This window comes from Sabethes cyaneus, chromosome 1 (assembly GCF_943734655.1).
Source record: "Sabethes cyaneus chromosome 1, idSabCyanKW18_F2, whole genome shotgun sequence".
Lineage (NCBI taxonomy): Eukaryota > Metazoa > Arthropoda > Insecta > Diptera > Culicidae > Sabethes > Sabethes cyaneus.
Window position 1 is genome coordinate 98,119,199 of NC_071353.1, and position 25,158 is coordinate 98,144,356.

The 25,158-nt window shown below is 40.3% G+C and overlaps 1 protein-coding gene across 1 annotated transcript in view; it reads left to right on the forward strand.

Moving 5' to 3' along the window:
- The first annotated feature begins 2,506 nt into the window (after window positions 1-2,506).
- The window catches only part of LOC128735315 (uncharacterized), a 73,694-nt gene continuing 51,042 nt past the window's right edge, over window positions 2,507-25,158 (forward strand). The window contains exons 1-2 of the mRNA XM_053829806.1: window positions 2,507-2,844; window positions 12,963-13,062. Of these exons, the coding sequence (XP_053685781.1) occupies window positions 12,963-13,062 (100 nt within the window). The 5' untranslated portion in view covers window positions 2,507-2,844. The remainder of the gene's footprint in view (window positions 2,845-12,962; window positions 13,063-25,158) is intronic.

Here is a 25,158-nt window from a genome sequence, read left to right on the forward strand (position 1 = left end):
TTATAGCAACCAGAGATGCCATATTTTCTAAAAAAATGTCTGCAACTGCTCGAAAACCGGAAAAATCGAGCAGTTTTCCGGCTACTCGAATTTTCTGGTTTGAAAATAATCTGCGAAAATCTGCACACTTTTTTAGGAAGTCTGTGAAAGTTTAAAGAGCTTCGAACAAAAATCTGCAACAAAACAATAAAAGTCATAAAAACTGCAAATTTCTGCAAATTTATAATGATCTGCAAGACCGTTCCAAAAATCTGCAATTTGCAGACAAATCTGCAAATCTGGTATCCCTGATAGCAACATTAAATTGACGCAAATCATGCTGAATAGCAGTATACCCGTTCTCTCGCGTTGCTATTCCTGTGTGGTGTATGGGGTAAAATGTGCAAACGGTAACAACCGATATACATTGCTTGAAGAATTTGTACTGCGGGCTTGTCTATTCGACGCTGGAATATTGCTCGGCGGTCTGGAATCTCCAAAAATACAACGCAGATTCATTCGATTCGCCTTCCGTCGAATGCCATGGAACAAACCGCTCCAACTACCAAGTTACGAAGCACACCTGGTGCTAATTGAAATGGACATCCTAGTAACCCGGAGAAATCTGTGCCGAGCACTCCTTGTAGATGATGTCCTGATGGCGAGGGCCGATTGCCCGTGGCTTCTCAACCATATTAGTTTATGAGCTCAACCACGATCTCTTCGTAGTAGAATGTTTCTCTAAGCACCGTTGCGAAGGACAAATTATACAGCAAACGGGACCATTGTCGGACTTCAACGAATTTTCAGTCAAGTGTCTGGGTTCGAGTTTCACCTAACTCGTGGGACTATTCGTAGGGAACACCGACAACTGTTCATCGCAATGGGCTTGCTTGCGCAAAGGAGGAAAATGATTAACACAACACAAAACGAAGTTTGGCACATAAAAATTATCATAAACTTTGTTTCTTGCTGTTTTATACAACATGATACGTAACAATCGAAAGATAAAGAAGAAAGTTTTATTCGGTTATCTAGCAGCAAACGTGTTGTAAACATTGTTGAAAGTTTGCTCCAATTGTGCCACAGTATCTAGTTAAATAGAGAGAAAATTCCATTCTGTATCGTAAATGAATAACTGGGACCGCAATTAACAAAGTATTAGTAGGTAACAAGTTTAATAACACTTCCAGGTGGACAAAAAAGATTGACTTTAGAAACGCTTATTACATTACAAAATGAACCTTTTTCAAACCATATCATTTTCTTTTTGGTCTGTTACTTAAGTGTTCAGGAAATGCACAATGTACCATGCGCCTCCATTGATCCCCATTCCCAGACAAATTTCAAGTAAAATTTTCTCAAAAAGGTTCCTGAGGTTACACCTATAGAAGTAGCGCAGTGAAATTTTGGATCGACAGGACTACATTATGGTGTATATGGTTAAGCTTAAGCTTTAGACCTGTGACTGATAGTGATGTTTCCTTATCAGTTTGTATTGTCAATTGCAAGGAAAATTGTACCATCCAAAGTGCGATATCGCTCATAAAAGTGCTATTTTGCATTAAATCGTTTCGGTATCTTCGGCGCACTTTTTCGTTATTTTCGAAGCAATAAGTGCGCCGAAGATACCGAAACGATTAATGCAAAATAGCACTTTTATGAGCGATCTCGCACTTTGGATGGTACAATTTTCCTTGCAATTGACAATATTACATATTACATTGTAACAACATTTTATCACATATACTGTAAAATATTTTCTTTGATTAATTGGTTGAAGCTACTTAGAATCTTCTTAAAGTGAGAATTTCAGATTTGTAGTAGTTTTACGTCAAAAAATGGGCACGAAAGATTTAAAGTAGGTTATATATTACCATAAATTGTCACAAAATGCCGAAATCAGACAAATTTTCTATCTGAAATCTGAATTTATACAATTTTACAAAACTCCGAGTAATTTCAATCAGCTTTAAGAGTGCAAAAGTTATATTATTATGTTATTGAATGTACATGTACGATTTATAACTAATGCTTAGAATGCTTTAAAAACTCATTTAATTGTACGTCTTGACCAAGTTCACATAGTTGACCACAATTGTAAAAGTCGTGCGAGCCTCAATAGATACTAATTCGCCATTAGATCTAAATCGGATGAACATCGAAGGCTATGTGAAAAAAGCATACATTCACTGTTGGATGGACTAAAAGGCACATTTCCTTCATAAAAGCTTTTTCGGTCATACATTTTCATCCTTGCTTCTTATATATATATACCAGCGTATCTGCACGACAATTTTCAAGTGTGCTGTTTGTGTTTTCCGCATTCGCTATTTCCACCGTAGATATAGCATCGGGAACAATCGACGCATTACGAGTTTTGTTTTCCATCGCAGAAGACGTGTTTTTACGTGGTTTTTCACTTGTTCTGTGTTGAATGCGGCTGATCGAATTAGTCACTTTTACAATCTGCAGCATAAAATAATAATTGAGAAAATTGAACAGTTTTCTCCAGTGTAATTTGTTGTAACTTAAATAGCTGCGTGAAATATTAACACAAAAACCGAAACTAAATGTGTTGCACATTATATGTTCTGAGTTAAAACTTAGTTTCCGTGCTTGAACAAAACAATTGTGAATCCTTTCATCAGTCATTTTAGGAGAGCCCGAAAATCAATGTTTTATAATTAAATATTACAGACTCTAAAGTGCGTGAATCCGTGCAGGAAGTGACAGACATTTTTATCCTTTACTTTCTTGTGTTCTGCTTGGAACAAAATACGGGGTGGCAGAAAGAACTGTGTCTATAAGCACGGAAGTAGAAAGGCACTAGAATACAGCGATCGAGTTATCAGTTACTCCAAGGTGAGGAACTATTGGTAGGGTAAATAAAGAAGATGAATCCTTACACATGTCATGTCCTCCACTCTGAGGGTTGCTAGTTGCTGGTAAATCTAAACATACGTAACAGAGAAAACGGAATATTATAAATAATCTGTGCTAAGCGCTTTGTTTGCGTAACATAACATATATAAAGAAAAAATAGTTAAATAGCTGAAACCAAAATTGTGCATGTTCTCAAACAAACTGCTCATACAAAAGAATAAAATTCGTATGCATTTAATAATTAATTTAGTTGAAGGGAGCCGAAAGATTTCATTATCAAAAATGAATTGTAAACGGGTTATAGAATTTGTTTCATGTGACATTTTGATATTCATTATTGAAGAGAATATCTTGTATTCATCATAATCATTAATAAGGCAAGCTTTCGTTTCTAGTTAGCGTATTTGTAAAAAATAATCGTGGTACTTTTTGACTGGAACTGGAAGGTAGCGTATCATTTCAAAAAATCTATAAATTTGAGCGTCACGAAAAGATGATCGGGTTTCAGCGCTAATAACTCAGCGATTTCATAACCGATTTTCAATATTTTTCAACCAATCAATCGGAAAACTTCTACGCATCGACTTCATACAGAGCACATGATTTTTAAACTATTGATAATAATTAAGCCTTGAAATCCTCGCTTCGTGATGTGTTGGAAACGCATTAGTAATTTGTTTTGCGACGGATTTCACGCCAACTCGTCTATGGGGTTGGCAGCCCCCTCTCAGAATTCATTGAAACTTTGTGTGTGTAAAAAGTTCAAGTAAATAAGGAATTTTGCTACAATTGGGCTCAATTTTACTTTCTCTTTTTGATTAAAAATATAACTCGAAAATTATAGAAGCAGCAAAAAAGATCTATGGGTAAATTTTAGCAACTGTCCTAAATTTTCATAAAAAAATACTGAAAAGAATTAAAATAAATTTCGACAATGAAAAAAAAAAACCATTTCAAAAATTACAAATCGATTTTCCAAAATAGACCATTTCGGAAATTGATATTTTTTTCTAAGATAGTTTATTATGTGGCATATAAAAAAGAGAACAAAGATTTTCTAACAAAAACTTAAAGTAAAATATCAGCGCGAAACCAAAAGTTTGATGCTCTGAAGTAATTATTTTGTATAACAAATAAAATTTCGTAACTCATAACGCCTAATTTCTGCAATTTATGTTTATTTTTTGCCATATTAACTCTCTAACCGGTAAGGTTGTTGGTCGGTAGATGGCCTTCGCTTTTAGAGCCTCAGAGTCACGCGCGAAATTCATTTTGAATGAATGTTCTGAACAGATTACTTGGCATTTTGATATAAATTTCATATCATTCTGACCATGCGTTCAATAATTAATTTTTCAAAAACAATAATTCCAATTATGAAGGAAATAATAATTGAGTAAATTCTGGGAATTTTGGCCAGTTTTACTTTCGAAGAAAACGAGCATCTAGGATGAAATGATTGACGTATGATTGATTAATTTACATGCTTTATTTGAATTCTGTGATAAATATGATTTCAAATAACTGTATAGAGCTGGACATCAAAAACAAAAAAAGTTATTGCTTGGACGATCGCTGGGTACAGATTATCTTTCATGAAAATTAAATCTTGAGCTTCTTTTATGTAACTTTCATGAAGCTTGAGCTTGAGAGGGTTAAAGGATGTACAGAGCTTAAACAAAATGATCGAGACAGGTAAAATTTTGGCAAAAATTTCAAGATTTACACAACTAGCGAATTATTCGGGGGTATGTCAAAAACTGATTTTCTCATCGATTGTACTTTCTTTTATCATGGAGATCTAAGGGGAGACTCTACTCTGGAAAGTCGGAATAATCGATTTTTTTTTGCATTTTCGAGACGCTTATACCACACATAAACAGAAGAGACACTCGCGATAATTCCATCGTCCAATCAAAAACCACTCATTTTTCAAAAAAGCATGTTTCGCAACAGGTCACAACGCAGCGCGCGAGTGTTGCTTTGAGTTTTCAGTATAAAACCATTCCAATGTACAAACCCCTACAGCAGTGGTGCCCAGGCATAAGCATAGTGCGGGCCAAATCAGATCGCCCATGAATGCCGCGGGCCGCAATAATCTCTGACCATTCCTGTGCATAACAAATTGTAAAATATGCGACATCGAAAACCATTTTCTAGGAATCACCCCAAGATTTAAACCGGAAAGCATTCAACATGCATGAGGCATTACAACTAAGCCGAGGGACTACTGTGTCATCAAAAAAATTTCGCATAAGTCGACCATTTTTAAAAGCAGTCCGCGGGCCGCACGAATCATCTCGAAGGTATTTGGTAAAGCATCACTGCCCAGCATAAAACCCTGCAAATGCAAGCTACTTTGCAACATGCATAGCAGAGGGTGCCAGCAAGCACCCAAAATGTGCAAGACGATGGTTTTTAAAGGATTTTCTTCTAAGTGTCATGTCAGTTCGTCAGTGCTTATACCTTCAGAAATATTATGCCCTAAGAATTTATTGATATCTCATATCGTTGAAAAGTAACGGCAAAATTATGAAGTGCATTGCTGTATGAAACTTTAAACGCGTTTCTCCCGATACCGTGTTTTGACGTAGTACTACGTTTTACCGAAGGGTGTTATTCCAATATTTGGATTGGGACCAGCGTCACGATAGAGTGAAAGATTTTGAACGCTAATAGCTCTTCTAATACAAAACGGATTTTGAAGATAGGCGTACCATTCGATTCATAAAAGATGCAGCAATTGTGTGGTTACTATTAAATGAACGTTCTTTAATTGTTATATTATTGTTCTTTAATTGTTATATATTGTTATATATTACAGTCATGAAATTCCGCCTGACTATGCTATATTCCGTTGCGATCGTAATGAATTGACCAGCAATCACTCACGAGGTGGTGGAGTGGCCATATTCCTTCGAGTGCCTCAGCTGAAATTGAATTACACTCTACAGACACAATGTTTTCCAATGGCTTGAGACAAATTAATCATATTGTCAACACGAATGGTAGGCTCTTGGACCTGGTATTTACCAGTACTCCAGAATATCTTGATATAGTAGCACTGCCCTCTCCACTGTTGCCTGTCGACTATCATCACGAACCATTCATTTTATTACTTGACGAGATGGACGCGACAATACCTGACGACCAAGTTGATCAGGTCAGATTTGACTACTCTGCATGTGACTATGATCTGTTGAGCTCTATTTTTGCGGACATGGAGTGGGACAATCGATTTTCTAACACTGACTCAGTTGACCAGATGCTACTTGCTGTCTATGATTCTCTTTTAGGTGTTAAGACAAGTGTTGGTCTCCAACTTGAAGCAACCGTGGTGGGCCCCTCAGCTTCGAAAGCTTCGTAACAACCTCCGTAAAATGCGCAACCAATATTTATTTACTAAAAGCGAATCTGATAGAGCTAAACTTCGGAAGCATGAGGATGAGTACAAAGCTGTCTTTACCGCAACATATGATAACTATTTGCAAAGGATTCAGTCTGCCGTTAAAAAGGACCCCTCCTGTTGCTGGAATTTTGTTAAGAAACGTAAAACTGGCAACAATATTCCTCCGTCGGTCAACTTCGAAGGAACAACTTCTCACTCGAGCTCAGAATCACCTAATTTTTTCGCTACGTTTTTCGAGGGCGTATTTGGTAAAGCATCACCCGTCCAGCGACACAGCTGCTTCGAGCATAAACCGTTCTGTGATATTAATCCACCACTAGTGCATTTTCCTATAGACGAGGTTCGGAAAGCTCTTGAAGATCTCGATTCAACGAAAGGACCCGGAACAGACAGTCTACCACCGATATTAAAAAAAAACTGCGCCGTTTTGCTTGCATCGCCGATTACCGCTGTTTTTAACCGCTCAATCGTGCCCAATTGCATGGAAAATGGCGTCCATCGTGCCGATCCATAAGTCCGGAAGTTACAAATCGGTCACCAATTACCGTGGCATACCCATACTTTGCAGCCTCAGCAAGGTATTCGAAAAACTAATCCATTCAACTATATACAGGTCAGTTGCACCGATCATCTCTAATCTGCCCCTGCCGATTGTATCGCATTACAGGAGGATATTAATCGTTTTCTAGTCTGGTGCAGTGACAACGGGATGCATGTTAATAGCAATACAGGGATACCTCGATATAAGACAGCCTCGTTATAAAACAACCTCGATATAAGACAATTCGATATAAGACAATTTTTGCCTTATATCGAAACAAATCCCTTTGACATAGCTGGTAACGATACCAGAGCTAATTTTCCATTCTAAAATCGGCGCCATGAAGATGTTCATTATTTCAAAATAACCCCAAAAATAGTAAAAAACTAATAGTTCAAACAATAATAAATAGTTCAAAAACCGTAAACACATAACACAGAGCAAAACTGACGACCGCTACTGCAAATTTGTTTTGAAAAAAAAAAAACAAGTTTCGATATAAGACAATTTCGATATAAGACAACTTTTAGAAATTATAAATTGTCTTATATCGAGGTATCCCTGTAAGTATAAAGTAATATCATACAGTCGCCGTCACACGGTTTTTCTTCATCAATACAGCATGGGATCGGATTGTCTGGAACATGTCAACTCTATTCTCGACCTAGACGTTACTATCGGCTCTAAATTGAGGTTCGACGAGCATATAAGTAGAGCCACTGCTAAAGCACACACCGTGCTTGGTTTTATGCGACGCCATGCGTCTGGATTCACTGACGTTTATTGCCTCAAGACGCTTCCCAGCAAACATTTTGGTCTGTATAACTTAATTCTAAATGAGATAAACGTCAGCATATAAGGTCTGTCAAATCATATATCATGCGCACAAACGGCATATACATGCAAAAGTGGAGGCGATATACATGATTTAGTTCTTCAGAATAATTGAAATGCCGACAAAACAAAACAGTTTATACGACTGAGCCGATTGACTGGATTGCATTTCGACACAGTTACGATAATATTTCTACTCTACCCTTCGCCTTTCCCCATGTGGTAAATGGTGTTTAGCGGCATGAAGGCTCAACAATTGCATCAACAAACTGCGCGACCACGACTGGTAAGAAACAACCGAGCAACCAGGTGCTGGTTATCGCCATCTCACTTGGTTTTCTGCTGTTAGTAGAAAACTGTCTTTTTAAAGACAATCGGTAATATTTTGAAGAGTAAGATTGATTTTTCTATCCTGAAACGCGAATGTGGAAAATTGGTCCACATACACCCATAGAAACTGCTAAGGGAATTGCAGCTTATTTTCAACTCTATCTTCGGCGGGACCACACCACCCGAGAACGGCGGCAGCAGCGAGCAACTTTACCGGCAAACGGAACACGAACAATTTCTTTTCCATTCAAATTTCGGCGGAATTTCGGTAGATCAGATCTTCTCCATGTATCATTGTCTTTTTTTGACAGCTCGAGAAAATTTTATTGTCACCTGTTACATTCGTAAATGTATGTATGTATGTATGGGGGAAATCCACCATTACACATAAGAAGGGCTCCATATAAAGTAGCGGCCAAAATTGCCGAATGTAAAATTTCACATTTAGCACATGCCTAAACGCGGTTTTGTAGTAAATTGTCTATATTTTTATGATTCGTGAATAAAATTTTGAAAGAAAAAAAATGTCATGTAGAAATAAGCCGTCAAAGTTGCCCATTTCAAAAGTTTGAAAAATGAGTCATTTTGAAAAAGTCAAAAAATTAAATAGTTATCGTGGATGTAAATATTATTGTTATATATTATTTTAAAACTGATATTTTAGCCTATTAAAAAATGAAATGAAAACAAATTTAAACTCAATGTGGTGCGCCATACGCTACTTATAATAAAAATGAAATTTTCACAAACTTTAATCAAAAAAACAACTCTTGTCGCCTCTTGTCGGCGCAGTTTCTAACAGTGCGTCTGAAAGCTCGAAGTATGTTGTATCAAAACATGAATTGAAAGTTTGCTATAATTTGACGTTTTCCGAAAAAAAAAAAATTTTAAAATTGTCATATTTTTAGTAAGTCTTTGAAATTTTAAGTACTCTTTCAACAAATTTGATTATCTTTGTTACTAAATTTATTTAGTACCTGAAGAGAGTTTCAATGTCAAAATGGGAGAATCCCCGCGAGAAAGAAAATTTTTTTTTGTCAAGCAAATATTTATATCGGTAACATTTGATCATTTTTCCCCAAATCACCCTAAATATGAGTTCTTATATGTTTAAATCATTTCTTTTGTTACAAATATAATCTAGAATCAATTTGAAACTAAAAAATAATTTTGGCCAAAAATCGCAATTTTCCGACTATTGTGCATTAGTTCAAGGTCCTGCCAGTGTATGTGGATAGACTTACAGTAGATCCAAATTTGATTGTCAAATGAATTTCACACTAAAGCTGTTGTAGAAGGACCAAAAGGGATTGGGCGGACCTACAAGCAGAGACACTTGTGCGCATTTCGGGAGTATAAGAATGTCTTGCCAGCATTAGGATCCTTCCATGTAATAATCAATTTCGCTGCACTAGCTTTAACCCACGTGATGGTTTGTTTGTTCGAAGAGTGAAACATAAATATTGTTTCAGACTTTCAGGAGTTTCATCCTAGTGATTCCGGTTGACTCTTCACTCCATCCTCCAGTCTTCCACTCATATGATGCCTCTGTATTCTGATTCTCCCATGAATTTATCATATAATGCATATAATGAATTTATCACAAAATATAGAATGAAATGAAATTAATATGGATAAGAATAGAATGAGCTCACCAGCAGTCCTTTGAATGAGATATAGTTGCATCGTTTGAGTTTCCATCAGTCCTACATCTAATATCCATGTATATTATTAGAAAATTTTAGGTCAATGTTTCCATTGTATAGTAGGTGTTTGAAGAGCTAGAACGAAACAAATAATTAGAATATATGTTGAGGCTTACCTATCAACACGGCCGAGTGGATTAGCTGTCTGCACAAAACCACAGTTTTGATATCAAGTAGCCGGGATCCACGCAGCATCACACTTTCTAGCTTAGCTACTCAATCTTAACCCTGTAACGAGCAACATCGTAAAAATGATGCAATCAAGCTAATGACTATTTTTTATGAAAGTACATTCAAAAGAAGCTCAAGTGTTGATTTTCGTGCAAAAATAATTGTCTGGAGGAGCGCCAGGTCAAAAAAAGTCTACTTTCTCTTTTTATTTCCCCATGTATAACGCATGTTATTCGACTCATGCACCTTCCAGTATTGGACAAAAGGTAGGAGTCAAAATGACTACTTGTCAAGCATAGCTACCAATACCCCCTCCCCCCTTCCTTTCCGCTCTTCCCCACCTTCATCAAAAAATTTTCATTTCTTTCCCTACCGTCCCTTCATCAATTGTAGAACCATCGTTTCAAAAAATATTAATATATATGTATGACCGCATTTCAAGGTCAAGACTAAAAACTTGAGATTAGTCTATGGCAATATAGTTGCCACTGGCCTAAACCAAGGGAACCCAAAAAGGAAGTCCATTAGCATAGCTTATGAGAGAACAAACAGTTTGGTCACATTTTGGTTACACCCAAACTATATTAATTGACTCTGGGAAGGCAAAGTTGATATAATTGGGCTAATTTGTAACTGGAATTGTAACAATAAAGTATTATAGTTGTTGTAACGTAACTATCTCTTATGATAGTTTTACTAGTAGCTCTACCGTATTGGGCATGGTAGAACAAACATATCATAATCGTATTTTCGAGCTAGTAAACAGTGGTTAATCATAAATTACGTCTCGCAAGAATTGATACAGCTACAACTAAATTCAACTACATTTCATTACAATAATGCATTATTGCGTAATTGCCCATGATCTGTGTTTCATAGTAATTAGAAAGTCATCCGTTGTGATCTGATTTTGTTACGGTATTTTTGGATGATCCACTCGTAGAGATGTTGTCTTTGATTGCTTCTTATAATGCTTTTACGTTCCGTTTGCTTTCACGTCAAAATTTTCTGTTTTTTTATGCTTTTTAATCTTTGAATATAGGACCCACTTGTCCCGGTAAATGAGACAAGTGTGACCTATCGCTATGATTTCAAAAATTCTCCTCCAGACTCATTTCATTTAAATTGATAGGCTTTTTTCGTAATTTAACCTTCGAAGTGATACCACTGAAGAATTTCGAAATAATCATAGGAATAGATTACACAGTTGACTAAATCCTAACTATGCATTTTAAGGTCCCACTAGCCCTGGGGTACTTTATATGTAAATAGTAATTGATGTTAAAGAGCACTTCAAAACTTATCAAATACATAAAAAAGCCTTAACTAATACTTGGAGGAAAACAAAAAAAAACTTTCGAAAAGGTTTCCAATAATTTTTGACGTAGGACTACGTCTCACGGCAAATTTTGAGATAGGGTGTCATTCCAAAAAATCGAAAAATGCGAGCGTCACGAAAAATGAAAGGTTTTGAGCGCCAATAGCACAGCGGTTTTCCGATCGATTTTCAATATTCTTACACCAATCGATTGGAAAATCTTCTAAGAATTGGTTCAAATGAAGAAAAGTATGGATTCTTGATGTTGAACTATTGAAAAATTGAAAATGATGAACCTATGTTTTACCAGAATTCTCGCTTCGTGATTGGTTGGAAGATTCTTTAGGATGATCTAAGCCTATACCAATTCGACATCTGTGCTTGGGAAGTAAGCCAAAACAAGTGACCAAGTTTCCTCATTTCAACAAGATTTCTTAACACCGCGATTAAAGCTAGACCATTTTGATGTCCTTGCTTGGGAAGTACGCCAGAAAGAGTGACAAAACCCCCTCGTGCCAACAGATTTCTTACGAACGCGATTAAACCTAGTCCAATCTGATGTCTGTGTCAGGGAAGTGTGCCAGAAAAAACGACACAAGTTCGTTGCCACAACAGATCGCAAATTCTTTACTGCGAGGCGATTAAACCTAGGCGAATTTGATATCTGTGTTGGAAAAACGTGCTACAGCTGTAGTGTTCGATTATAATATGACTCTGTATGAATACGCATGCTTGCGTTTCATTAGAAGTGTAGTGAAAAGATGTACTGTTGATAAAATAGGATTGAATTCGTAAAATCCCTTCAACGGTAAAAACTCAATTTCTATAAGGTAGCAGAAAAGCAATAGTTTGTGTTCTTGATTTTGTTAAATGTGAAAACAGCACATTGAAATAACTCTGAAATCTTTTGAGGGTTGAACGTATGCCATATTACTACTTTGATAAATGTTACATACAACGCATGTAGCATGTATATATGTTGCATACAGCATGTATACACGAAGAAACGAATGATTACAAGCATGGATACATGCTACTATCACTACCAAGAGGCTTACGTAGTCCGGCGTCACCTATATATACGGTCGTGTCTTGTGCACAACCGCTCTGATTTTTTATGACCCACTCGGCTTACAAAGAAAATATGCATCTAGTTTTTTCTAAATCAACTCGAATGTAAGGAAAGGCTTAGATTTGAAGCTTAGAGTAAGATTTGGGGCGCTATTTACATTCATTTAAAAATAATCGAATTTTCTCAACATGCAGCTAGTCTCAACCTGCAGCAGGTTACCGTACTCATTAATTGCCTCCCAACTACCAAAGATACAGCACCAGTGCACTGGAACAACCCAGCATCGTATGTTCGAATCTCGACTGATAAAATCAATATGATTGTAGCACTAGCTCTGATAAACTGTAGGTAACAGTGTTTACGAATTTACGTAATTTACGTGTCTAAGAATTTACGTAAAGTTATCTGAAAATATCTCGTGGTATGGTGCATGGTTGTAGAGTACGTCAATGGTAGAAAAAATCGAGAAATTAGTCTTTAAAAATCGTTAAATGTTCTCTAGAGAAATCAAGTCGCAGAAAAAACAAGAAATCACTCAAGTCAAGAAATTAACGAGTTATTGATTTAATCACCATTTTATTTTATTTGAGACAGGACTATGTATTATATTTAACTCCAATCAATGCAAGTTTCATTAGATATATATTTGAGTGCAATACATAAAAGTATTATTCTTTTGTCTCATCGTTGTCATTTTATTATTCATGTATTTTCAGATGACTTCATTCAAGAACACTAGTTTTGTGTTGGCTCTGGTTTTCTTTATGTCCATGACAATACATGACAATATCGCAGCACCTACATCAAAAGAACCTGGTAAGCAGTAAAATGTTAGCCCGATTTCCATTATATTATGATCAATATCGTAGTTACACCACAAAGAACAGATTAACAGGCTCGAAGGAAGTAATCGATTTTTTGTGTGTAAAATCTGTCGGTAGCGCCCTCCAGAAATAATTTGCCAAACGCATCAAAAAACATCCATGTACCTTTGTCAATATTTCTTTGTGCTGGACTTACATAGCAGCGATGGCAGCAACATCAAGATTTAGTTTGCCACTTACTGCTCGAGGGGTGCTCTATTGAAGGATTACTCGTAGATTACATAAAAACCTTTTACACACTTTTTGTCAATTACCTGGTAGTCTGTTCTCTGTGGTTACACGCAAATTAGGTGGCTGCGGCACTTATTTAATTTTATATGGCTGCGGCACTAGTTTTTTGGCTTAGGGTGATTTATGTATTTTAAACAGGCGTTACGCGTACGCTATTTTTGACATTTACGGCAAAATCAAACACGAAAACAGAGTAGGCCCAATAATTAGAAGCATGCCGAAAATACCATCCAATGCCCTATATGATATCGCGTGATTGATCGTGGTTCGGTCTATTCGCATTGTTTCACATAGCACCCAACAAATGCATGTATTTCCATCATTATCACCATGTTTTTCGAAAAAAATTAGAATGTATGGAAAGAATAACTAAAGACGATTCTATTTCTTAATTTAGAAGAAACCTTAGAAGACCAATTGATTTATAATTTGATTTTTAATGACAGTCAAATTATGATCCTGGTTCGGCCTATGTTGATTGTGGTTCGGCCCATCGATGATCTTGGTTCGGCCTATTCCGATATAAAGTTTCTAAAACGAATGTTTTTATATATTAAACAATCAAAAATGGTATAAGCTTATTTTTGGTGGCTAATATAGTATCTTACTTTAATTTATCTACCTAGCAGTGTTAAAAATGAGCTTGTACATGGTCAATATTCTAACTATTTCGAGCTATATAAATTCAGACAATTTTTTACTTACTTCGGTCATATTCAATGGAATATTGAAGCATTACAAGTAGTACAGATGTATTTTTGTTGCTAAATATACCCGGTCATAACATTAACCAGATTGTTACGTAACTGTGTAATGATTTGAGGTTGTAGTTACGTAACCTAGACTTTTTTACATAACATTGTTACATTACAATGTAACATTGCGATAATGTTTATGTAACATTCCGATAACATTAAAGCAATGTAACGTTACGTCACATAATTGCCATTGTTATGCAACAATCCTATTATTTCTGTTATGTAACAATATAAATGTTTTTGTAACATCACAAAAAATACTTAAAAGTAACACCTCGATAATACTTGCCACCATGATGTATGTAAAGCGTCGATAATACTATGCGAATTGACTAACTACTAGCAAGTGCACTTCAGAGTTGATCATAAACTCACGCAGTTTACTATCAGCTTGCAAACTCATTTACATTCAGGCCTCCGTCACCAATCTTTGTTCTTTAAATGGTCATTTTGCTCATAACAAGTTTATTAAAGAATATACGTTAGTTAAACAACGATTTGTAACTTTATAACAATATGGCATTTAAACAAAATTTGTACAAAATACATTTGTACAAAATACAACAGAGTGAGTAACCGAAGGTTAATAAAAATTGATGAAATTTATTCAAGAAAAGTTTATTGATGTGAATCAAATAGAATGGCATTACAGGAAATTATGCATACATAGTTGAAAAACATATAAACTAGACCTTTACTACGCAATGTATATGTTAAAGAATAATGACACATTCCAGCGTTACACACTAGCCCTATTATGCAGATCGGTTCCTGTTTCACAAATACCTGGCATTCTAGTGGAAAATGAAGTCCTCTTTGAACAACTATTTTACAAGGCACTTGCCAAAAAATTGGTAAAACAGGAAGCGATTCACAGAATAACAATGTGTACGAATTGTGTCCCGTAACGCTGGAATGTGCCAATATTTCTTCTTACAACTTACTTTTACTTGCACTTACCCATATTAGTAACAACTTACTCAGCAATTTCATGAAAAAAGGAACTACCAAATTTATAAGTGCTTCTATTTTGTTCAAATTTTGTGAACTTATTCAATTTCCAATAATTTTATGTAAACCACCGCACAACGCAACGTTAACCAATAGATGAATTATGTTCCGAAGACCTGTCGATTCCTATCTCAAATAGCAAATAAGACCGTATAACAAAGGTTCCTTTCACCACTAGGTGGATTAAGGGGACACAAACGACTAAAAGTTTTGGAAAAATCATTTTTTTATTTCAGATTTTGATTCTGCAATCTTTTCCGCTTATTTTGATGCCAAATTTGTAATGATCCGACCCCGGGAAGTAGCCGAAAAACGATCATACACATAAGCATTCCAGACTGCTGAATCAAAATATGAAATAAAAAAATAATGATTTTTTCAAAATTTTTGGTCGTTCATGTCCCCTTAAATCAGGTTGTTGTTATTAAATTATTATTATCATTCTTTATTTAAGAGGTTTTCAGCCAGCGGCTGATTCGCTTCTTTGTTATTAAACTTTCGAAGTGATACCGTGGACCCCCGTTCGTTTGACCGTTTTTAATCTGAACACTTTTTAATTTGAACCCCGTTGGTTTGCACGACGTGCAAATTAAAAATGGTTCAAATGTCATTCTCAACACGACATCATTTGCTTATGCAGACAATGCACATAAGCACGGTTTGTTTGTACTAACCTAGCGTGTTTATTTTGTTTCACATTCCGTTTTCCCAACGATTATAACCGAAATCCGATCGAAGAATGAAATATTCACTGCTTGCAAGTGCGAACTAAATCAAACCACCAAAACAATAACAAAGAGCAGGGCGGCCAATTCATACAAGTTTCAACATATTTAGGGTTGCCAGTTGTTCAAATTAAAAACTAACCCCGTTAGTTTGCATGAGCAATCGTTCAAACGAACGGGGGTCCACTGTACCACTGAAGAGTTTCTGCGCAGGAAAAATCTATCTATCTATCCTCTATCTATCTATCTTCTATCTGGCTTAATTCGAAGATAAGCGATCGCAGCATCGGTTTTGCAGGCTATCGCGTTGTGAGGAATGACAAAACATATATGCGTGGTGGAGGAATTACTGTTTACTACAGGGAGTATTTAACATGTTCTAAAGTTTTTGGGATAACGCTTGCAGAAGATGCAAAGGATAAAACTGAATGTCTGGCAACTGGGTTTCGAGTGGCAGGTCGGAAAAATTCTATAGTTCTATCTGATAGTCATCTACAATCCTCCGGAAAACGACTGCTCGTCTTTCCTGGAAGAAAAGTTGTCTAATCTTGCTGTACGCTACGACAATATCTTTCTGGTGGGGGATTTCAACACTAACATGCGTGCGCTTTTCAAACCGGTGCTCAGTACCTTTTCTTTGACATCCGTTAGTGAAGAACCAACATTTTTCTACGATGGAGGATGCTCGCAGCTCGATCTTTTCCTAACCACTAGAAACGAGAAGGTCTTGCGATTCGGACAAGTCAGCTTTCCTGCACTGTCGCTGCACTATTTCATTTTTGCGTCATTGGACTTTGACATCTCACCACCCTCCAGCCTGTGTTTTTACCGAGACTACGTCAACTCCGATTCTTATGTCCTGGAAAACCCGAGCGATCTGGGACATTAAGTCTAACGCCGTTGGGATGGACGATTTACCAATTAATTTTGTGAAGATCATCTTACCGTTAGTTGTGCAGCACATTACACATTTATTTAATATGTTTATCGAACGTTCCACCTTTCCTGACTCCTGGAAAGACGCGAAAGTTATACCGCTGAAGAAAAAAGCGCACCTGAACGATATCACTAATCTAAGACCAATAAGCATCCTCTGCGCGTTGTCAAAGGTATTTGAGAAGCTTCTCAAGCAGCAGATGACATCCTACGTGGAAGGCAGTGGCTTACTGACGTACTACCAGGCTGGTTTCCGCAAAGGAAAAAGCATCAAAACCGCAGTTCTAAGAGTGTACGATGATCTAGGAGCCATTGTTGTTAAGAAAGGTACTGGTATACTGTTGATGCTCGATTTTTCGAAGGCCTTCGATACCATTTCGCACAGCAAACTACTAGCCAAGCTATATACGCAATTCAACTTCTCTTCTGTTGCCGTGAGTCTGATAGAATCGTACCTGTGTGAAAGAAGACAGACTGTGTTTTGTGGTGGTTGCTGCTCCCGTAGTGTGGAAGTACCATCTGGAGTACCTCAAGGCTCAGTACTCGGCCCTCTACTATTCTGCTGTCATATCAATGATCTACCGACTGTGTTGAAGCACTGCTCTATTCAGATTTACGCCGATGATGTACAACTCTACGTCGGCGGACGTGGTCCCTGTGTACATGAGTTAGTCAGAATGATGAATGATGATCTCGAACGTGTTGCGGATTGGTCACGACGGAATAAACTCTTTGTGAATCCTGCTAAGAGCAAAGCACTTTTCATCACAAGCAGACGTCGCAGAGCTGGAAGTATCGTTTCACCAGTGCCTGCACTTCTTCTCGATGGTCAGAGTATCCCGTGGTCAGAAGGCGCCAGTAACCTGGGATTTATTTTTCAATGCGATCTGCAGTGGGATGGCTTGATAACACAACAATGTGGTAAAATCCATGCTAGCCTCCGAACGCTTTACTGTTGTACTTCCTCTGCATCGACTGCCGTTAAGCTGACGCTTTTTAAATCCTTGATTCTGCCGCATTTTCTATTTGGCGATGTCCTCATCCGGCCCAGCGCAAGCTCCTTCGATCGATTACGCGTGACACTAAACTGCTGTGTGAGATACGTGTATGGGCTGATCCGCTACGATCACGTGAGTCAACTGCAACAGAACTTCATTGGATGTCCGATAAAAAACTTCTACGCTCATAGATCGTGCGTCTTTCTGTGGAATCTGCTAAAAACTCAGGCCCCCAGTACTCTTCATCAGAAACTGATCCAAACTCGTAATCCGCTTCCCTGATTCTACTGAGATTGAGAGCCCAGTCAAATCGTTTAAAATAGTCTTCCACCGATGAACAGTCCGCTGTCCTGTATTCGCCAATTGTGAACGCTGCTGCTTTTGGGGCTCCTTCCTGTGCTGCATTGGCACCACCTTGAACTGCTTCAACTGCTGTTTTTAGCGCATTGGCGAAAACAGCCGTGAGGTTTTGTAAAATATCCTCCGGAATCGACATTTTGACTCACTTCTGACACCACTTTTACGTATCTATTTTAAGATTAAGCATTCTTTCGGGAATAATTTAAATCGCGAACTAATTCGTTTAACCACGTTTTGCCTTTCTACTATATAAATATATAGTATAAAGGTACAGAAATCACTCGAAAAACCGGAAATTGAAAGAAGGTCCTGCGGGCCGAATGTCATATACCATTCGACTCAGTTTCGAAAACTGAGCATTTTCTGTGTGTGTGTGTATGTATGTGTGTGTGTATGTGTGTGTGTATGTGACGCTTTTTAATCTCACTCACTTTTCTCGGAGATGCCTGGACCGATTTTTATGATCTTAGTGTCAAATGAAAGGTCTAGGTGTCCCATTGGTCGCTATTGAATTTCATACTGATCGGACTTTTAGTTCAAAAGTTATGTATAAAAATACGAAAAATATGGGACTTCATTATCTCATAGGTCCCTTAACTGATTCGAACAAAATTGATTGCATTTGAAAGGGAAGCCTTTCAAACCCTTAACTTCCAAATTTCATGATGAATGGGCTTGTGGTTTGAAAGTTACATAAAGAAATGTGATACAAAAGCATTTAAAACATATTTTTGTTATATATAAGCATTAATTCAATGGGAAATACTTTACAATTTATTGTTATTTGAAAATTACTGTTGATAGATCTCCGAGTGTTGATGAAACCGAGTTATTGAAAATCGGATGATTCCTTCAAAAGTTATTCAAACTTTCGCACTTAAAGCAAAGCCATGGGTTTATACCGTCTTTAGACATTACCCTTCTTTATCGACAGACTTCGCAGCCGGCTGTTAGAGTACAGGAAAATTACGGGGCCAGTGCAACAATCCTACTGACTCTAACTAGCAAGCACCGCCTAGCCGAGATTCGAACATACGACGACTGGCTTGTTAGATCAGCATCGTACCTCGAAGCTAGCTGGGCGGTCGCACTTAAGCACTGTATATTAAAACTTTCAAAACGTGCAGCCAAAATGTATCAATTAAGGGTCGATTGTATATAATGTATGTATGTGTGCATGCGAGTATGTATGTATGTATGTATGTATGTATGTATGTATGTATGTATGTATGTATGTATGTATGTATGTATGTATGTATGTATGTATGTATGTATGTATGTATGTATGTATGTATGTATGTATGTATGTATGTATGTATGTATGTATGTATGTATGTATGTATGTATGTATGTATGTATGTATGTATGTATGTATGTATGTATGTATGTATGTATGTATGTATGTATGTATGTATGTATGTATGTATGTATGTATGTATGTATGTATGTATGTATGTATGTATGTATGTATGTATATATGTATGTATATATGTATGTATGTATGTATGTATGTATGTATGTATGTATATATGTATGTATGTATGTATTTATTTATGTATGTATGTATGTATGTATGTATGTATGTATGTATGTATGTATGCATTTTTTTTTTTTTTTTTTTTTTTTTTACGAGTTGGGAAATCTGCTGAGCACCTTAGAAGATACGGTACTATCAGACACCTGAAAAGATACCTCAGGGAGTGGGGTTTAGGTATCCCGACCCCCCTAATGGGGCGTGAGGATCCCGACCCACTAAAACCCTACTCGAGTCTCCAGCCTCAATCCCCCCTGGCACCACCTTATCGGTATTACTTCAGGGAGGGGCTATTGTGCTTAATGCACTCGCTTAGATAACTACTGGACTATGGTAGTTAGGCTGTTTATTCGCCGTTGATCGGCTCTCCAGTGGTTTTGTAGCTCGAGTACAATCTGGGTAGCAGCCGCATTGACCGCTCCCCAGATGTCCGAGCTGGAACACATCTTTTGGACTAGGTTATCCGGGGTAGTGTCCTGTCCGCTCACTGCCATCATGCTGCTTCTCGCGCCCGCGAAACGAGGGCATATGAAGAAAGCATGTTCTGCCGTTTCCTCAACATCCACGCATTCGGGACACGCGGGGGACTCCGCATGCCCAAACTTATGCAGATACTGTCTGAAGCAACCATGCCCTGACAGAATCTGTGTCAGGTGGAAGTTGACTTCGCCGTGGCGCCTGTTGACCCACCCAGATAGTTCCGGGATAAGTCGATGTGTCCACCGACCTTTTGTGGAATTAGACCATGCCCGCTGCCATGTGGTCATCGAGGCCGATCTTGTGGTACTCCGTATGCCTCTAGTTCCACGTTGGTTGAAGCACTCTACGTCTTCGCTGATGATAATGCCAATAGGCATCATACCTGCTAAGACGCAGATTGCGTCATGTGAAACTGTGCGATACGCACTCGCCACTCTCAAGCACATGAGACGATAGGTGCTTTCCAGCTTGGCTAGATAGCTTTTGGTACCTAACGTCGATGACCACACCGGTCCGCCATACCTAAGTATAGACTGGACCACGTTGGCTAATAGCCTTCGCTTGCTGCCATATACCGCAGAGCTATTAGACATCATACGAGACAATGCCGAAATAGCTGTGGAAGCCTTCTTGCAGGCATAGTCGACGTGGCTCCCGAACTTGAGCTTGTCGTCGACCATGACTCCCAGAAGTTTTAAGGACCGCGTTGACGAAATAGTGCAGTCCCCGACACTGATCTTTGCTTGCTGTACCGACTTGCGGTTGTTCACCACGATAACCTCCGTTTTATGATGCGCTAGCTCCAGTTTCCTGGATCGCATCCAATCTTCAACAATGCTTATAGAGTGGGCAGCCGTCAACTCAACCTCTCTGATAGATTCACCATAGACTTCCAGGGTGATATCATCCGCAAAGCCGACAATCACCACCCCTACCGGGAACTTTAGCTTCAACACCTCGTCATACATGACGTTCCACAACACCGGGCCCAGTATGGAACCTTGCGGAACCCCTGCGGTGATTGGAACGCACTTCTGACCCTCCTCCGTGTTGTAGCATAGCACACGATTCTGGAAATAATTTTCCAGGATCCTGTACAGCGACACCGGCACTTGGACGTTCCGAAGCGAGTTGGCTATGGAGTCCCAGCTAGCGCTATTAAACGCATTTCTCACGTCAAGCGTGACAACTGCGCAATAGCGGATACCTGTCCTCTTGCGCTGGATTGCCACCTCGGCTGTCTTAGTGACAGACAAGATTGCATCCACCGTAGATTTGCCTTTTCGGAAGCCGAATTGATTCCTTGACAGACCGTTTGTACCCTCCGTGTACTGTACGAGTCTGTTAAGGATAACCTTCTCCAGCACCTTACCGGCAGTATCGAGCAGACAGATCGGCCTATATGACGAGGGAACACCCGGAGGTTTTCCCGGCTTCGGCAACAGCACGAGGTTCTGTCGGTTCCATCTGTCCGGGAAGTGGCCAGCTTCCAGGCATCTCCTCATTACTGCTCCAAATAACTCGGGAGCCTCTAACATAGCCGCTTTAATGGCCATATTCGGGATTCCGTCTGGCCCCGGTGCCTTGCTCACCTTTAGGGATTTAGCGATCTCAATGAGCTCCTCATTCGTAACCGTCACTTCGTCCCCGACCGCCAAACCGCCGTCGCCCACGTTACTTTGGATGTTCGGCTGGGAGGCCGACCATCCTACGCTATGGTCTGAGATACTGGAACGTCGGCCGTGGGACGACTCAGCGGCCTGGGGCCAGGGCCTTGGCTCGTGGCGCGGAAAGAGGCCCTCGATGATCCGCTCCAGCATCTCTGGCGATTGCTCTGAGGGCGCCATCACTCCCTTGGTCTTTGCCATTACGACCCTGTAGGCATCACCCCACGGGTTCGCATTGGCACTAGCACATAACCTTTCAAAGCAGGCTCGTTTACTAGCTTTTATCCCACTCTTAAGCGCTGCGCGTGCAGCAGCAAGTGCTACTCGACATTCAGCCCTGCCTTCGTCCGAACGAGCTCTTTGCATAATTCTCCTCGCACGAAAGCAGGCTCCGCGGAGTTCCGCAATTTCATCTGTCCACCAGTAAGCCGGTGACCTGCCATACCTATGTCGACCTTTCCTAGGCATGGTAGCGTCACATGCTCGCGACAGTACCTCAACCAAATGATCAGCGTTCGGATCGGGCATACCACGATCACCGCACTCTCTTCGGATTGCTTCCACAAATACTTCGGGATCGAAGTATGAAGTCTTCCATCCACGGGTGGTTGGAGTGTCGGCTCTACTCGCCGCCTGCCGTCTCGTTATCTGACCGACACCATAGCGGACCGCCTGATGGTCGCTGTGAGTGTAGCCATTGTCTACCCTCCAGTCTCCTATCAGACCAGGACTGCCGAATGTCACGTCGATGATAGACTCCGCACCGCTCCTACTGAAGGTACTTGTGGTGCCGACGTTGACCAGATCTACGTTGAGCTTTGCCAGAGCTTCAAGCAGAATCCGGCCCCTGTGGTTCGTGCGACGACTTCCCCACTCTACCGCCCAAGCGTTAAAGTCGCCCGCCACAACCAACGGCCTTAGACCAGTCAGCACAACTGATACTCGGTCTACCATCCGCGTGAACTGCTCGATAGACCAACTCGGCGGAGCATAGCAGCTGCAGTAGAACACTCCACCCACTTTGGCAACCACGAATCCCTCGTCTGCAGTTGACACAACATCTTGAACCGGGAACCTGCTTGTCGTCCATATAGCCGCCGTCCCGGACCTATCCGACACCCAGTTACCGTTTCCGGCAGGGATGCGGTATGGGTCCGAGATGATTGCAATGTCCGTCAACGACTCAGTAACTGCTTGGTACAACAGCTGCTGAGCCGCGTGGCAGTGGTTCAAGTTCAGTTGCGTTACCTGCACTACGCCCGGGTTTTAGTCGCCAGCGCGCCAGCCGGGCACTTCGGGCCTCCTGTTGTGTGCTTAGCGTCCCGTTGGCCGGTACATATCAGGCACTTGGGTGGCGCAGTACAGTCCCTCGCTATATGACCCGTACCGCCACATCTCCTACACAAGTGGCTTCGGTCTGGCCCCTTACAGCTCCAGGACCTGTGCCCTCTCTCAAAGCACCGGAAGCAGGCCTCCGGCTGCTGGAACACGCTCAGTGGGCACACGGACCATCCCACCTTCAGCTTAGCCACTTTCAGGGCTGCATTTCCGTCTTCCAGTGGAAGTCTTATAGTTGCTACCTGGGTTCCCGCCGGTCCCTTACGCAGACGAACTGCCTCGGTAGTCACCACCACTTTGCATTGCTCGTTGAGAGCTCGTGCTAGTTCGCCCGCTTGGGTGATCTCGTCCAGGTTTTTAAGCTGGAGAGTCATCTCGGGCGTTAGTGCGCGGATCTGCACGCTATCGCCAAGGACCTTTTCTGCCAGCACTTTGTAAGCGGAACCCTTTTCAGTGGCGTTCTTTTTGAGTTCAAGAATCATGTCGCCTGTGCGAGAGCGGCGGATACTCCGCACATCCGCGCCAAGACCCTTCAACTGATCATGCCCTCTCATGGCCTTTAAAACTTCCGCATATTTCGGCCCCTCAGTTTTGAGGATAAGGGCATCGCCTTTGCTCCTTTTTTTCCTAGCCACTTTCGGTGGAGCTCGATCCTCCTCTTTCTTCCTGGCCTTCTTCTTTTTGACCAACTCCCACTGGTTGTCGGACGCTAACAGCGTCTTGTTACCCTCAGTAGGTTCTTCAGTTGGCTTACGACCCTCTGCTATCATGCGCTTCTTTGGACCCGTGGGGGTTTCTTCCCCTGGGGACTGCCTTGCGCGTTTGGCGGATGCCTTGTCGTTAGACTGCTCCGTAGTCGCGAGTGCCACGGAATGGTCGGTCATTGACGGGCAGGCATCTGTTTGTGCAGACCTTGATACAAGCGTCTTCTCTTTCTCTGCAACTTTTACTCGCGCTTCGAGTTCGCTGTGCTCCTTCGTCGCAGCACGCATGGTGCTCCGAAGCATGAGCAGACTTTGTTTCAGGTCCTTCGCTAAGGTGCTGCGACCTGCCACGAACTCGATAATGGCATCGAGTTGATGAGACGCCGCTACCACTCTTGGTAGCATGTCTCTCTTGCCTGCCACTGCTTTTATTAGCGACGGGCCGTTCATTGCTGCGTCCGGCGTAGATGCAGTTGGAGCGACAGGTGTGCCGTTTCCTTTTCCGCTTACGCTGGCGCTTCTACTGGTATCCATCGGCGGAGACCTCTGGATACCACTTCTTGCGAACGGATTGTCTAATCCGTCCGCGCTCACTGAAGTTATTATTTTATTTTGATTGCTCATATAGAATCCCACGAGTTGAGGGGAAAGAAGAGTCCGCCGCATCAGAGCCCCTCATGATGCGGTAAGGGCTGTTTACTGTGGAGGGCGCTCTGGTACTCCACAGGCTCCGTTTGAGGCTGAGTATTTATGAAACCCCCCCCCACCATTCATCCCTCGGCACGGGTCGCATGACACCTTGGATTAGGGGTTTATCCATTCTTGTTTTTACTTTTAGCCATGGATAACAGCTATTAAAACCATCCTCCTTTGGGGGCTTTGGACCCTCTGCTCAGGTTCTCAGTATTTTGAGGTTCATCGAACATGCTTCTACTGAGATCCGTCATTTGCAGGCGGAGAGTTTACACTCAGCCTTCGCGTGAGTGCCCCCTTCTCTGTCCGCATACGACCCTAGTTTCCACCGGTTGTCCGATTTCCACTAAGGAACGTATCCCGGATGGTACCACGGGGAGGTAGAGAGAGGAGTTGCTAAATAAGAGGCTGTGGAACTTCGTGGTAGTTCTGGAGCGCATTATTCAACCATTTACCATCCTGTATGTATGTATGCATGTATGTATGTATGTATGTATGTATGTATGTATGTATGTATGTATGTATGTATGTATGTATGTATGTATGTATGCATGTATGTATGTATGTATGTATGTATGTATGTATGTATGTAT